Source organism: Neofelis nebulosa, chromosome 3, assembly GCF_028018385.1.
Source record: "Neofelis nebulosa isolate mNeoNeb1 chromosome 3, mNeoNeb1.pri, whole genome shotgun sequence".
NCBI lineage: Eukaryota > Metazoa > Chordata > Mammalia > Carnivora > Felidae > Neofelis > Neofelis nebulosa.
In genome coordinates, this window is record NC_080784.1 from 149,943,564 (window position 1) to 149,957,536 (window position 13,973).

Consider the following 13,973-nt stretch of genomic DNA (forward strand, 5'->3'; position numbering starts at 1 on the left):
ATGAAAACAAGTGGATAAAAGCTAAGATCTCCACTTCAATTAATGGCAATCACCAAGCATGCCCCAACTGGCATGCTTTTGGCCTCATTTTGATGTTCACTGGACTCACGCTGGCCACTGCTGTGATCAACTGTGTACAAAACTGCTAGAAATAGGTCACCAGAGTAGACGCCCTTTGTTACATGCAGGTCTATTGGTAGACTTACATTTTACTGAGTTTTGCTATAGGAGTGCCCCAAGAAGATTGAACTGTGGCTGCCTGAGTTTGAATCCTGGCTCTATCACTTACTACATTCCCAAATGTCAATTAGTAAAATGGGCCTAATAATCGTACCTAGGCTCAAAGCGTTGCTGCAATGATTAAATGACATACTATATACATATTACTTGGAAGAGTTCTTGGCACAAAATAAGTGTTCAGTAAATGATAACGTCTCCTCCTGTTCCAACACCATTACCACTTTTTCAGGAGTACTCTACATGTAATACAGAAGGCTGCCTGAAACAGGGCTCTTGTACAAGAATGAAAAGTTTGCTTTCATAAAGACTCATTTGGCAATTTTATGAAGAATGAATCAGTATAGGAAGAGAAATGGGTTTGGAGAAAAGCTGAAAGTAGGTGTAGGAATCTAGATGTGACACAATTAGCTCCTGGTAGTTGTACAAATGAAAATAAAAGACAAAATTAAGACTTTGTTGTGGAACACAGCACGTATATCCTTCTTTTACGCCCTAACACATATAGCACTATTTGCTTGTTTAATCATAGCAGAAAACTATAATAGCCAGATGCCTTGTGTGTCTACAGGTGTTGTGTTAAATTCAGAAAGATCATTTATATATAGTTTAGTAAAGTGCTACGTTTGATACAAATGACATATATTTACTTATGAAAATTGGAGCCTTGATTTTTCATCAACTTCAGTTAAAGTCATTTCACATAAGAACCTTTGAGTATTGCATGCTTATAATTTTCTTAGTAAATACATGTTCATCATCAAAAAGATAAATGAATGTTCACATATAAATAAGTGAAAATAGAAAGTCTGATCACAAATCTGCAGGTTACTGGGATTCAACATTAAGAATAATAGTTCTGGGATGCCTGGATGGCTCAGTCAGTATCCGACTTTGGCTCAGGTCATGATCTCGCAGTTCGTGGGTTCGAGCCCCACATTGGGCTCTGTGCTGATAGCTCAGAGCCTGGAGCCTGCTTTGGATTCTGTGTCTCCCTCTCTCTCTGTTCCTCCCCTGCTCATGTTCTGTCTCTCTCTCTCTCTCTCAAAAATAAATAAAGCTCAACAACTTTTTTTTTTAAGATTAATAGTTTTGTTTTTCTATTAATTGGGAGAAATGACTATTAAGTCTTATTCAGGAGAGCTATTAAAATTCACATATAATATATGCTTATTTTATTAAAGTATAGGAGTAAATGCACATACATAATGAACTTACTGTTAAAACACTTAAGATTTTAATGTTAAAAAATTAACATTATGCACAACCAGAAGGAAAAAAAAACACCTACTACTTTCATCACTACTCCTAACATTTTGTTCCCAGTAAAGCATGTGAAAACTTACTGGAGAGGAAATTTGGAAAGGGGCTGAAAATAAATACTAACCACCTTTCAGTTCTGGCATTTGAGTCTGTGTAGTTCTTCCTCCCCATCCCCACCCCTTAAGACTCCCTTGCCTCCAGTTTATGCCCAGATAACTCCTGCACATATTTTAGGTCTTAGCTCAAACATTACTTCAATTGGAAATCTTTTCTGGAATAAGATTTTTCACTCTGTACTACTGTACTGCAATGACTGTCATTTTACTTGCTTGAAGTACCCCACCCTACACCTCCCAACCTATCAAATAAGCCCAGAAAATCCAAAGGACCATACTTGTTCACTTCACTGTACTAGGACATAAATTATAAGTGTGGGGCATAAATCATAAGTAGGATACTTAAATGCATGTTGAATGAAGGGCCAAGGTCTGTATGATAAAAGCTGAGTTTTTAAAGCGTTATTCGTTTTTCCTTTGAGGGTTCTAATGGACACTAAGGATTTTTCTACAGGAAAAAAATGAACAGATATAAAATTTTTTGAATGATAATTAGGATCACGGGTCCCAGGTTTAGAAGCTCTGCATTATAGTGAATTCATGCTCTGAAGTTTCTTGGTAAATAGCCCTTTGGCTTCCCCTGCCAAAACGCCCATTGGGACAGGCACCTTTTTCATTAAAACATACACATTTCACCCCAAGCAGGGTGGGGTTATACTAGGGTGCAGTGATATTGATGAGTAAAAGTACATTAGTAAATGTCAATGGAGTGATCTCAGCATGAGACACTTCCCACAGTCACTGAATAATAAACACTTTTCCATTACATCTTTAGGGGATTTTTCCTTGCTTATTATATCTTATCAGTAGAATATTCCTTACTGTATCTTATCAGTAGAGTAGTTCCTATCGAATGGAAAAACCTGATCACAAATCTGCACCCATAACCTACACCCAGACTGTCCTTCGGGAAATGTGAAGGGGTGTCTATTTATTTCTTAGTCCCTAGAACTGGACTTTGCATCAAGGAATGCCTAATAAATATTTCTGACCAACAGGCAGACCAGAACACGTCCTTGTATGTCAAGGACAGATGTTTCATATAAACTACCTCTCTATACATTAATGAAGCCAGCTATTCTAATGAACACTGAAGCAAAATGACACCACCAGGGCAACTGCAGAGTTATGCAATAATAGCATGTATTAGGTCTGCCATCACATATAGTTCTCTACAATACCCAAAAACTATCGTGTCTGTCCAATATGTCACTGCCTCCATAGTCTGTCTCTTATTATCTGTATCTGAAAAGGAAGTTTCCTAAGTCAAAAAAGTAATTTCAAAGCTTATACCTGTCTTTGTAACCAGATGGTACATTTTACTGTATTAAATTGATCATCTGTGGACATCATCTCTCAACATCAGATTCCCATTCTTTAAAAGGTTAATAGGAAAACAAGTATTGCTTGATAACTAAGTTGTATTTTTAATCAATTACTTTGTTTTATAGAGCTCCAAGAAAGGATAATGCTAAAACATGAATTTAAGCTACTAATGGTCTACTTTAGTCTGTCTAGTAAACAACTAGTTCAGAGTGTTCCAAAAAATTAGACATAAAAACAAAAATATACATTAAAATGGTAATGTATTCAAAAACATGCTGCAGTTCAACCTAAGGCTCCATGAATAACTATTACACACATAAGTAACATTTATAGGGTTTACATTAATTATCTCAATTTTCCTCACCTACAATCAGATAATTACCACCCATAACTACTTGCTATTCTCCAGCTCGACCAGCTCACCATGTACTGCTGGAAATGTCCCCCCTCTTCACCCTGCATCTGCCTGATGATCACCTAATTATGTACAATGTCCAGGCCAGTCTCACTCATTAAATGAAGCCTTTCCTGAACCATCTCCTCTTCTGTGGAATCGGTCTTGGGCTCTTGTCTTAGGGGAAATCTACTCACACAGATTTATAGATATCCTCCTGGTTTTAAAAAAAGGGTACTGAGAGAGAGATCACTTCCTTGACTACCAACAAGCACTGAAATGATGACATGAGTGTTTCTATTCCCATGTATTTTAGGGCTAAGCTAGGCGGAAACTCTAGGTCCAGGCCTGCACTGTGGGCTGCACAGTGAGAGGCATGAGCTGTTTTCAGAAAACAAAAGTTGGAAACTACAAATCTTCTAACTGAGGCCATGCCCAATCTTTATTCTTGTCTTAAGAGGGTATATGATGCTTTTTGTCCATTTTCTCTTGTGGGAGTCAGGGTGCCTCATTGCAGGATTTGTGTGGCTGGAAGGCTTTCCCTCCAAGAATCAGCTGGGAAGTATAATGTGAATCCTCCTGTGTGTCCAGGTACCAGGTGCTCCATTTTGTCAACAAGGTGAGAGATTCACAGTATCACTGGCCTGGCAATAACTGCTTACATGCTGATAGCTAAATTATACCTAATACTTATCACTGGTATTAATATTAAAGCAGACACTTCTTGAGTCCAAATGACTGTTCACACATCCTGAGTTAGCCAGTGGAGCAAGGAAATAAAAGCTCTGAAAAGCACCACCTTGTTTCCCAGGTCCCCAAACCCACAGATGTCTGGACTTTCTTTTATTATATCCATTTCTAATCACTTGAAATTATTGTTTCTCTTGCCCACTTTAAGGCAAAATTCCAAAATTCAAGGACAGTATTTCCCTATTTTCCTTCACATCCTCTATAGCTGATTTTAAGGTATTGGGAAGTTCCTATTTGTCTCTTTTCCTTAATCAAAGAATGTGCCACTTAGAGCTTAGGCTGCAGCCCTCGTACAGATTTCCATCACAGATTTCTCCATGAAGGATTCATACAGAACCACTATAAATGCTTACATGAACCATGAGCTCATTTTTGCTCACTCATAGGAATCCTGTTCAAAAAACAAATATAAATTCAAAGTATTAAAAATGTTAAAAATTATTTATGAAACACTAATATACTGGATTTTATAATTAAGGGAATATTTCATATTATATTACTTTCAAGATGGATGAGAGTATTTTTAAAAACAAAATATGTAAATTGAGGCATTCACTAAAAGATTTCTTCGTAGCCTTCTAAAAACGTATTTTTCTTCCCTAAAGATTCCTAAACCTTTGGGAGTTGTTTTAAACAGTACTGGCATTCTATGGATTTCCAGCTGATGTCTGCCAACCCCTGTGCACATTTCTGAGACTTAGAGCCAAGGAAGCTGTCCAACTGACAAACCAATTGTTAAAAGACGCAGCGGGTCTTAAAAACTACTTAAATATTGCCCTTAAAGACACACCCAAAATGACTGCTTTGTGTTCTGTGGTATTAATTCTCTCTAAAACTTTCTCAAGGCTAAGCCTAACGGGGGAAATAAAATCCTTTTCAGACATAAAGGGTGAGATCTGAGTCACGCTAAGATTGCAACACAAGGTCAAGGGCAAGGAATCACTTTTCCTAACCCAATCTGCTATGTGCAATTCACCTTATGCCCTCCATTCAGCAGATATGCCTAAATACCAGGCAGATGTTGATAAAGAATTTCTCATTTGTGAGCATTTCTGCATTATTTCAAAGCTGGAGAATAAACACTAGTTAAAAGGTCATTACATAAAAAACAAAATATTTGTAGCTATGACTTAAATTAACTCTCTTCCTTATAGCATTGACTTAAGAGAATTAAGGGTACAAGGTAAAAACCTGTGGTAATTTAGAAAAGGTTCTGGGAGAAAGTCACAAGTCAAGCAACCTCAAAGGTCTCAAAGGTACTGACAGTGGAAATTTCAAATGGGTCATCACAGTTACCACAAATAACTTATAAAAAGCAATGGCCAATAGATTCTATGGGTAGAGATTACCTTATTAATCATGTTTAACCTTTTTGAGGCATTATGCTTTTTAAAGCATCCATATTCATTAAATAAGCACTGAATGGAAAACTGCTCATCTACGGTCCATATTATTAAAAAAAGATAATGTTTGATCAACTATTTTCTAGATATCATAGCCTATTTCACAGGTTATACCCTGATATCCCTTGGTAAAACACCTCAAGTGCTTCAACTATGTCAAGTACAATCCTAAAGTCATGCTGTCTTAACTTAATCTATTAAGAATTATTGTAATTTCTATAACATTTTAGTATATAATCAATATTAATAGCTTTTTCATTATCAATTAGGGCCAAATGTGATAAGTGACCTCACATGTTCTCTTTAGGGGCTTAAAGACAAAGAGCTCTAAATAGGCACCAGCATCTTTTGAAAGGATACCTCAGGGGGCAGGGAAATAATATTTTTTCCCAGTAAAGTAGAGAAGGTAAACTGGGTGGTAGGTAAGGAAAAAAGGTTGTCATCGTTGTTAACAGGTTAGAGTACAGAGTACGGGTTCTTCCTGAAACCTCTCCCTGACCCTCCCAGCTTACTGTAACAATGAGGATGCTGGTGAGACACTAGTGGACGGGTTCTGACCATACCTTCATGGGTAGGCTCTGGGTCAGGTGTAAGTGAGATGTCATCCAGCTCTCGCAGGCAGAGCCATTCTCCATCCATAGACACTCGGAATTTGCAAAGGTAGATGGTCTCCATGGCAGCCTGTGTGATCTTGTCAGTGGTGGGGGTTGGCATATCAGTTGGAGGCGTCAGAGCAGACATGATGACTCAGCTGGGACCACAACACACACACACAAACACACACACACTCACCCCAACAAAAATAAATAAAACCTCCTTACCCCAAAACCCCAAATCCAAAGCTCTGAAACAAAGCTCTCAGGAAAAGGGGTGGGGGAGATTAAAACAAAACACAAGGAAAAATACCTTACGGTTTAAGAACCAACTGTTCAAGACAAGCAATCCTCTACTATCTTTTCTCATAGATAGTTCCTACCACATAGCAAAATAAAATGATGCCTGTTTTCTCTAGCTTCTGTCCTTTTATCTTCTCTTCCCTGCCCCCTCCTTTTTCAGCTGGGCTATAGGCTTTAAACGTTGCACAGCCGATGCCACCTTAGCTGGCTTTAAAAAACTGGTCTCTGAATGAATAAGTGAAAAATCCTCCTTTGTGCAGGAAAAAAAATACCCCGAAAAAATCCCGAAAAATAAACCAATATTTTCAATTTAGCTTAAAAAATATCCTGAACTGCAGAAATCACTTCCAGGATCTGCTCAGATGAGCCGGGATGCTGAGTTCTAATAGGATTGGTTGTGCGCAGTAAGCAGGGTGTTGACCAAAATGGCTGACTAATGAACTGAACTGAAAATCCAGGCTCATGTGACCAGCTGCTCTGAACGTAGGGCGAGCAATTCCCAGGATGCTTTATAGATGCTGCTGATGCAGGGAGAGCAATTAAGCTGCTGCTCTCATCCTGTACAACCCACTTCCAGACTGTGCTAGTCAAACTGTGATCAGACATAACACAATGCACCTATCCTCATCAATTCCCTCACTTTGGGATAAAAGGGCTAGATAACAGGAGGACAATTAACACTGGGTAATACTTCATTGCAAAGATGATGAAAGAGACAGTTAGATTAATTTAGTAAGCACATAATTCACTTCCATCTTTTACCCTCATATACCTAGCTATCAAAATTCTTTACTAAAGGTGGTGTTTTAAGAAAAGCCAAAGCAGATTTTCAAGTTAAATATCATACTCTCAGGCATTTACAATCTCCTTCTCCAAGGTACAAAACCTGACTTTTTAGACTAGATAGAAGTGCAAGAAAAAAACCTTGATGCTAAAAAAGTAAAATCCCTTCCAATTAATGGCAATCCCCTGCCCCACCCTCGCTTTTGAAGTTGTTGTATTTACCAAATTTCTTTTTTAATTGTTTTTAATATTTATTTTTGATAGAGACAGAGGGTGTGTGGGGGAGGGGCAGAGAGAAGGAGACAGAATCTGAAGCAGGCTCCAGGCTCTGAGCTGTCAGCACGGAGCCTGTCATGGGGCTCATGAACCTTGAGATCATGACCTGAGCCGAAGTCAGACGCTTAACCAACTGGGCCACCCAGGCGCCCCTACCACGTTTCTGCATAAAGTATGTATTATGTTTCTAAGTAAAAGATAAAACTATGTTATATTTTTAAAAAGCCTCCCATCCTGGAACATCCTAAGGGCATATTATCATATATTATCAACTCACCAACCAACCAACTCACCTACCCACATACATGTCTGTATTATCCAATGAGGCATTTATACCTTGATAGCAAAAAGTTAGGTGCTTCCTTTCTGAGCTGCAATAAATAATGAGATAAGGGATGATAACGATTTTCTTTGAAAATGTTTTGGACAATTGAAAACAAGTATTTTTTCTATTTAAGGATCTGGTTTTAAGGTGGAAGCTACAACTTCAAGAAATATATGACAAGACGATTTATTCTATTTTAGGAATTTCATTCAGAAGGATACCTTGATTTTTGAAAACTAAAAGAAAAAAATTCTCCTTGAATATTATAATGACATTTTATATGTATATTACATATAAATATAATATTAAAATTTCACAAATGTTGCATCCTAACTTGAGATTGAGCCCAAAGAAAAAATGCTAAGAATCAGGTTCTGTAGGTAAACAGGCATTTCTCATACTGTTAGAGGGAAAGCAAACTGGTACAACGTAAAAATGCATATACATATATGATTATTTACAATTAGGAAGAAAATCAGCAAATTACTAAGGAAAACAAAATACCCCAGGTTTATTCATTTCTATTTAAAATTTTTCAACATTATCCTACATCTGGACCCAAAGCTATTCATTCACGAATTTTCTCATTCAGTAAATATTCAGTCAGAGTATTCCACATGTCAGGCAGCGATCCAGGCACTGGGCATGCAGTAAGACAAAATCACCCTTTCAAAGAAGCAGAATTTATGTACCCAAAAACTGAACATAAGTCTTCGTTTAACACATTCACATTTAATTATAGGTCGATTCCTTTCTAGACATACATATTTCCATCTTATACATTAAAGCTTAAAGGGGACAGTTTATAGTTTCACCATGCAATACTTTATAACCTAGTAAGCAGTCATTAAAATCTTTAAACTTACACTGAATAGTTCCTGGAATCACAATGCCAAAGAGCCCTGGCTTCTGTACGTACAACACCAAGACTGTAGGTCACTGACACATTCTTGAAATATAGAATAGTGAAAACAAAGAAAAATCTGGATGCTTTGAGATTTCCTGGTTCCATGAATATCTGAATTGAGCCTATCACAAACCATGACAATCTTTTTAGCAACCAATATGCATTTAATAACCTTAAACAGATTTGGATTGATTACAAGACACTAGCATACAAGAAAATCTAGGTCAATAAACAGAGAAAACCTGGTCAACATTCCTTCCCAAGGTCCTTCTCTCCAGGTAGAAGATATCAGGAGGGAAGCCCAAAGCAACTAACACTTCTGCCAAGGAGAGAAAAACCTTCCTGCACTGGTTATCTCTCAGTTTAAGGAGGCATTAGGAGTCATTTCAGAAGTAAGAACTGTGGGTGAGCAGGAAAACCTGTCTTTCCACTATCTCAGTCATACCTGCTTGCAGGTAAACACCTTTGAGTCTTCAGTGTGGACACTTACTCACTGTTCACAGGCAATGAATTTCCTACGAGAACAAGCACTGTTTGTAGAAGACTAACAAATAATTCTAAACGTTGTTTAGTACTGTTTTTACATTTGGGTATTTACTAGGTAAACATATTAGCTTAGGTAACATGAAGTCATCAGTGAGACAAACCTTGAACTTTTTTCTCATTTGATCCTACCTGTGAATAAAGGCACATCTTTGTAAGATGGTTGTGAGGAGGGTTGAGGTATAGTGTGTGGCCCTAGAAGCAGAACTAACAGGCCTAAGTGAAATTCAAATCCAAGGTGATGATCTGAATAATACTATGTTCTAGTTGCTTACACAGCCTGAGTTTTCCATCTTATAATTGATTCAAAGCAAATGAGATTCACTGTCAAAGTCAGAAGTCACTTTTAAAGACTACTCAGCTACTATTATAAGACAAAGTCTGATTTGTCGTGCCCAAAGTCCCTGTTATACAATAGGGAAAAATTACTTAAACTAGCTATCGTTTATTGAATCTCTATTTTCTGTTAGGTGCTTTAAAATTCTTTTAATGTTTATTTATTTTTGAGAGAGAGAGAATGAGAGAGCACGAGCAGGGGAGGGTTAGAGAGAGAGGGAGACAGAATCTGAGCTGTCAGCACAGAGCCTGACATGGGGCTCAAACTCAGGAACTGTGAGATCATGACCTGAGCTGAAGTCAGAGGCTTAACCGACTGAGCCACCTAGGTGCCCCTAGGTGCTTTATAAATACTGTATCAAATCTTCACAAGAATCTGGCCAAGGAGATATGGTATGTCCTCTTTACATACAAGGAAACCAAAGTTGAGCCAAGTAACTGGCCCAAGATCACACAATTAACAAGTGGCTGATCTGGGATTCCAAGGTTTGTCTTAATGCCCTCAAACCAAAGTCCATGTTTTCTTTCATGCCCTGAAAAATCAGCACTCCAACCCAAGGATTAAATTTTACTTAGGAAAAACAAAAAACAAAAAGCACAAACAAAATAACACAAGCAATGTCCCCACAAAATTTCCCAAATATGAATTTGAACAAATTTAAGATTTGAGGAAGAAAAAAATTTTATTAGCTTTCACACTTTACAAACCACATATTCCACTTTCTCTTATACATTCAGTTCAGGTTTTTAATATGTGGGCATTTTCTGAGAAACTGGGATCCCAGCACAGATCTTTCCTGCTGTGTGCTGGCAAAGGGTAAACCAAATTCTTCCTGATCATAGTAAAGGATGATACACTACTTATTGTACTACCACTCTGAGGAAAGAGCAGGAAATAAGCATCTTACCAAGTTCCCGCCTCATCCACTAACTTAGTTGGGCATATTAAGAACACTTCAGGGGCGCCTGGGTGGCTCGGTCGGTTTTAAGTGTCCAAGTTTGGCTCAGGTCATGATCTCGAAGTTCGTGGTTTTGAGCCCTGCATCGGGCTCTGTGCTGACAGCTCAGAGCCTGGAGCTTGCTTTGGATTCTGTGCCTCCCTCTCTCTCTCTCTCTCAAAAATAAGTAAACATTAAAAAAAAATTTAAGAACGCTTAATAGTGAGTAGTGTGAAAAGATTAATGAAGGGGAAATTATTTTCTCAAATGACTTATTCCAGAACTTCTTCAAATAGCAAACTTCAAAATATAGTTTTAATACTTTAAAAATACAACCAATATCCATGAAATCATTGCCTAACTGATGAAATGAACCAACAAATTTATGTGCTCCTTCTCTCTTCTGAATTCCTGCCTCCCCTTTTGAGGCAATTACTTCTGAATTTTGTGTATATCATTACCTTACTTAAAAAAGTATTATTATGAATATATGGATGCCTAAACAATATATTTAGCTTCATCTTAACTTTATAGAAAGCGTTTCATGCTGTATGAAAGCCTTTTGCTCAACATTGCATTTTATTTATGTTTTAAATATTTATTTTTTCAGAGAGTACAAGCAGGGGAGGGGCAGAGAGAGGGAGACAGAAGATCTGAAGCAGGTTCTGCGCTGACAGCAGTAAGCCTGATATGGGGCTTGAACTCATGAAAGGTGAGATCATGACCTGAGCCGAAGTTGGACACTCAACCTACTGAGCCACCCAGGTGCCCCTCAACATTGCATTTTCAAAGATTCATCCACATTGTAGTGTGCTATAATTTATCTTTTTGGCTGCTGTGTTATGAGGTAATATTCCATTGTATGTGTAAAAAATTTTCTGATCCATTTTCATGCTGGTGAGCATGTATGGGTTATTTCTAATTTTTTTTAAAATAATATTATTTAAATACTTTTCAGAAATAGATTTTTTTTTTGAGAGAGAAAGAGAGAGAGAGAGAGAGAGAGAGAGAGAGGCGCAAGTGGGGGAGCAGCAGAGGGAGAAGGAGAGAGGGAATCTCACTTGGGGCTTGATGTCACCACTGTGAAATCATGACCTGAGTCGAAATCAAGAGTCAGACACTTAACCGAATGAGCCACCAAGGTGCCCCCAGAAATAGATTTCTTGTAGGTATACCAATTCTTAACAGGTCTGAAGGTAAGAAACTATTTCACATTTCTTTTATAGGTAGTTGTCTCCTATTACCTAATTCCTATTGGTGACATACTGGTGCTTTTTAAAACTTACTGACTTGTGCAACTAAATCAGTTTGTAAACCTCACAAGTTCTACTTCCCAAAGTCTCTGGGATCACAGTTTTACAATTTAAGAAAATAATTCTCCCACCCCCACCCCCACATTTTACTAGGTGCTGTCAGCACAAAAGGGTTTCTTTGATGAAATGCCATCATGATGACATTGGTGGAAAGTCTAGATGTTTCTGCTAAAGTATAAGATTATTCAGTTGAATGATCATTTTTTCACACGCTCCAGTCTTCCACCCACTTCTGTCCCTCTTACTTCTTTCCCTCTCTCAGACAAAAATCTATTATGTTTACCTCTGATGCTGAGATTTCTACAATTGTAGATTTATACATTTGAAAGGCTCAGTATTACTTTGTAGATATTAACCAAGAATGATAATAAGTACTAAAAAATGATTATACCTGAGTTAATTATTTTGTTAGGAACAAAAACCACCAGGAGTATTACCATGCATAATCTTTTCACTTATTAAAATTAACCAGCATCAGGCTAGAGCTAACTCCTATCTTAGTAACTAAAACTGATTTCATGGCTAAGTGGCAGTAGGTAATGATTTACAGATGTAAAGCTACCAGCAACTTAGTAGATATCTTTGGAAATTTATCCTGCTCCTGTCCTGATTTACTCAACTATAAAATGAAACTAAAAAGCTAGCTTCACAAAGCTCATGGGCTCCATGAGAACTTTGCCTGCTTTACACACCATTATACATCTGCTTAAAACAGGACCTACCAAGTATCAGTCTCAAAAGATACTTGTTGGTGTAGATATGTAACTCCAAAGCACGCTATACTCTTGCAATGGTATATTTTCACCCTCCTGTTTCACCTTAACCATGAAAACTTCCAAGTTCCTCAAAACCAAGCTATATTCATGCCCCAACAAATAAGTCATTCTAACACAGGCTTTAGTCACTTGTACCTAACAGATTCATTCATTTAACATGCAATGGGCACCTACTATGTGTTAGTCACAAGGGACATAAGAACAAGGTAGTAGACAAAAAACAGGCAATTACAGGCGCACAGACGGCTATTCAGTGTTGTTTACATACATAACTATTGAATTTCACATTTATTTATTCGTTTAGGAAGTAGGGCCTCACTGAGCAGAATGAGGAACTAAAGGACTGCTGCTGTCTGAAAAGGAGGCTTCAGTTTAGGATGGGATTCCAGTAATGGGAGGCAGTGAAGGAGGCTGAGAGCATGTAGAGTCGGAAAGCCCACAGTGAATCCTAGATCCACCTTTAGAAGCTGAATAACTTTGGCATAGTATTTGTATCTGTGCCTGTTTCTTCACTGACACAATGGGGATCATAATATTAACTACTTCAGACTTCACGGAAGTAATGTTAAGTAAAATGCTTAGCATGGCACTTTGTACAAAGTAAGCAGTCAGTAAATACTAGCCATTATCATCATTATAGGTGCTTGAGAATTCTGGGGGGAAAAATGCTACCATCACATGAAGCGTAAGTCAGTAAGGATGAAAGCTCATAGGACTGAGGTAGAGGAAAGTCAAAAGGAGATGTGAGCAAAGGGGATGCTGGGGCATCTCTCAGGCCTTGAGGAAGGAAGACATGGGTCAGAACTTTACCAGGCATTCATATCAGGTGACCAGATTTCTTAAGTTCATAAAAAAGGCAGAGGAAGCAGATGTTTATGCCTGTAGAGTCCCTAAACAGATTCTAAAATTAGAGGAACCGTATTCTATTTTTTTAAATTTTTTTTAACGTTTATTTATTTATTTTTTTTTTTTTTAATTTTTTTTTTCAACGTTTTTTATTTATTTTTGGGACAGAGAGAGACAGAGCATGAACGAGGGAGGGGCAGAGAGAGAGAGAGGGAGACACAGAATCGGAAACAGGCTCCAGGCTCCGAGCCATCAGCCCAGAGCCTGACGCGGGGCTCGAACTCACGGACCGCGAGATCGTGACCTGGCTGAAGTCGGACGCTCAACCGACTGCGCCACCCAGGCGCCCCTAACGTTTATTTATTTTTGAGACAGAGAGAGACAGAGCATGAACGGGGGAGGGGCAGAGAGAGAGGGAGACACAGAATCGGAAGCAGGCTCCAGGCTCTGAGCCATCAGCCCAGAGCCTGATGCGGGGCTCGAACCCACACACCGCGAGATCGTGACCTGAGCTGAAGTTGGACGCTTAACCGACTGAGCCACCC

The 13,973-nt window shown here is 38.3% G+C and overlaps 1 protein-coding gene across 9 annotated transcripts in view; it reads right to left on the reverse strand.

Annotated features, from left to right (window-relative positions):
- Positions 1–13,973, reverse strand: part of RUFY3 (RUN and FYVE domain containing 3) — an 80,604-nt gene that overhangs the window by 57,619 nt on the left and 9,012 nt on the right. Inside the window, exons 1-2 of one of the 9 annotated variants that reach the window (XM_058722337.1) lie at positions 6,396–6,942; positions 6,053–6,276 (exon numbers count right to left, since the gene is read on the reverse strand). The exons of 5 other annotated variants lie outside the window; for them this stretch is intronic. In XM_058722337.1, the coding sequence (XP_058578320.1) occupies positions 6,053–6,230 (178 nt within the window). In that variant the 5' untranslated portion in view covers positions 6,231–6,276; positions 6,396–6,942. Of the gene's footprint in view, positions 1–6,052; positions 6,943–13,973 lie in introns of those variants that run through there. 3 more of the 9 variants (XM_058722338.1, XM_058722343.1, XM_058722344.1) reach the window with 3 other exon arrangements.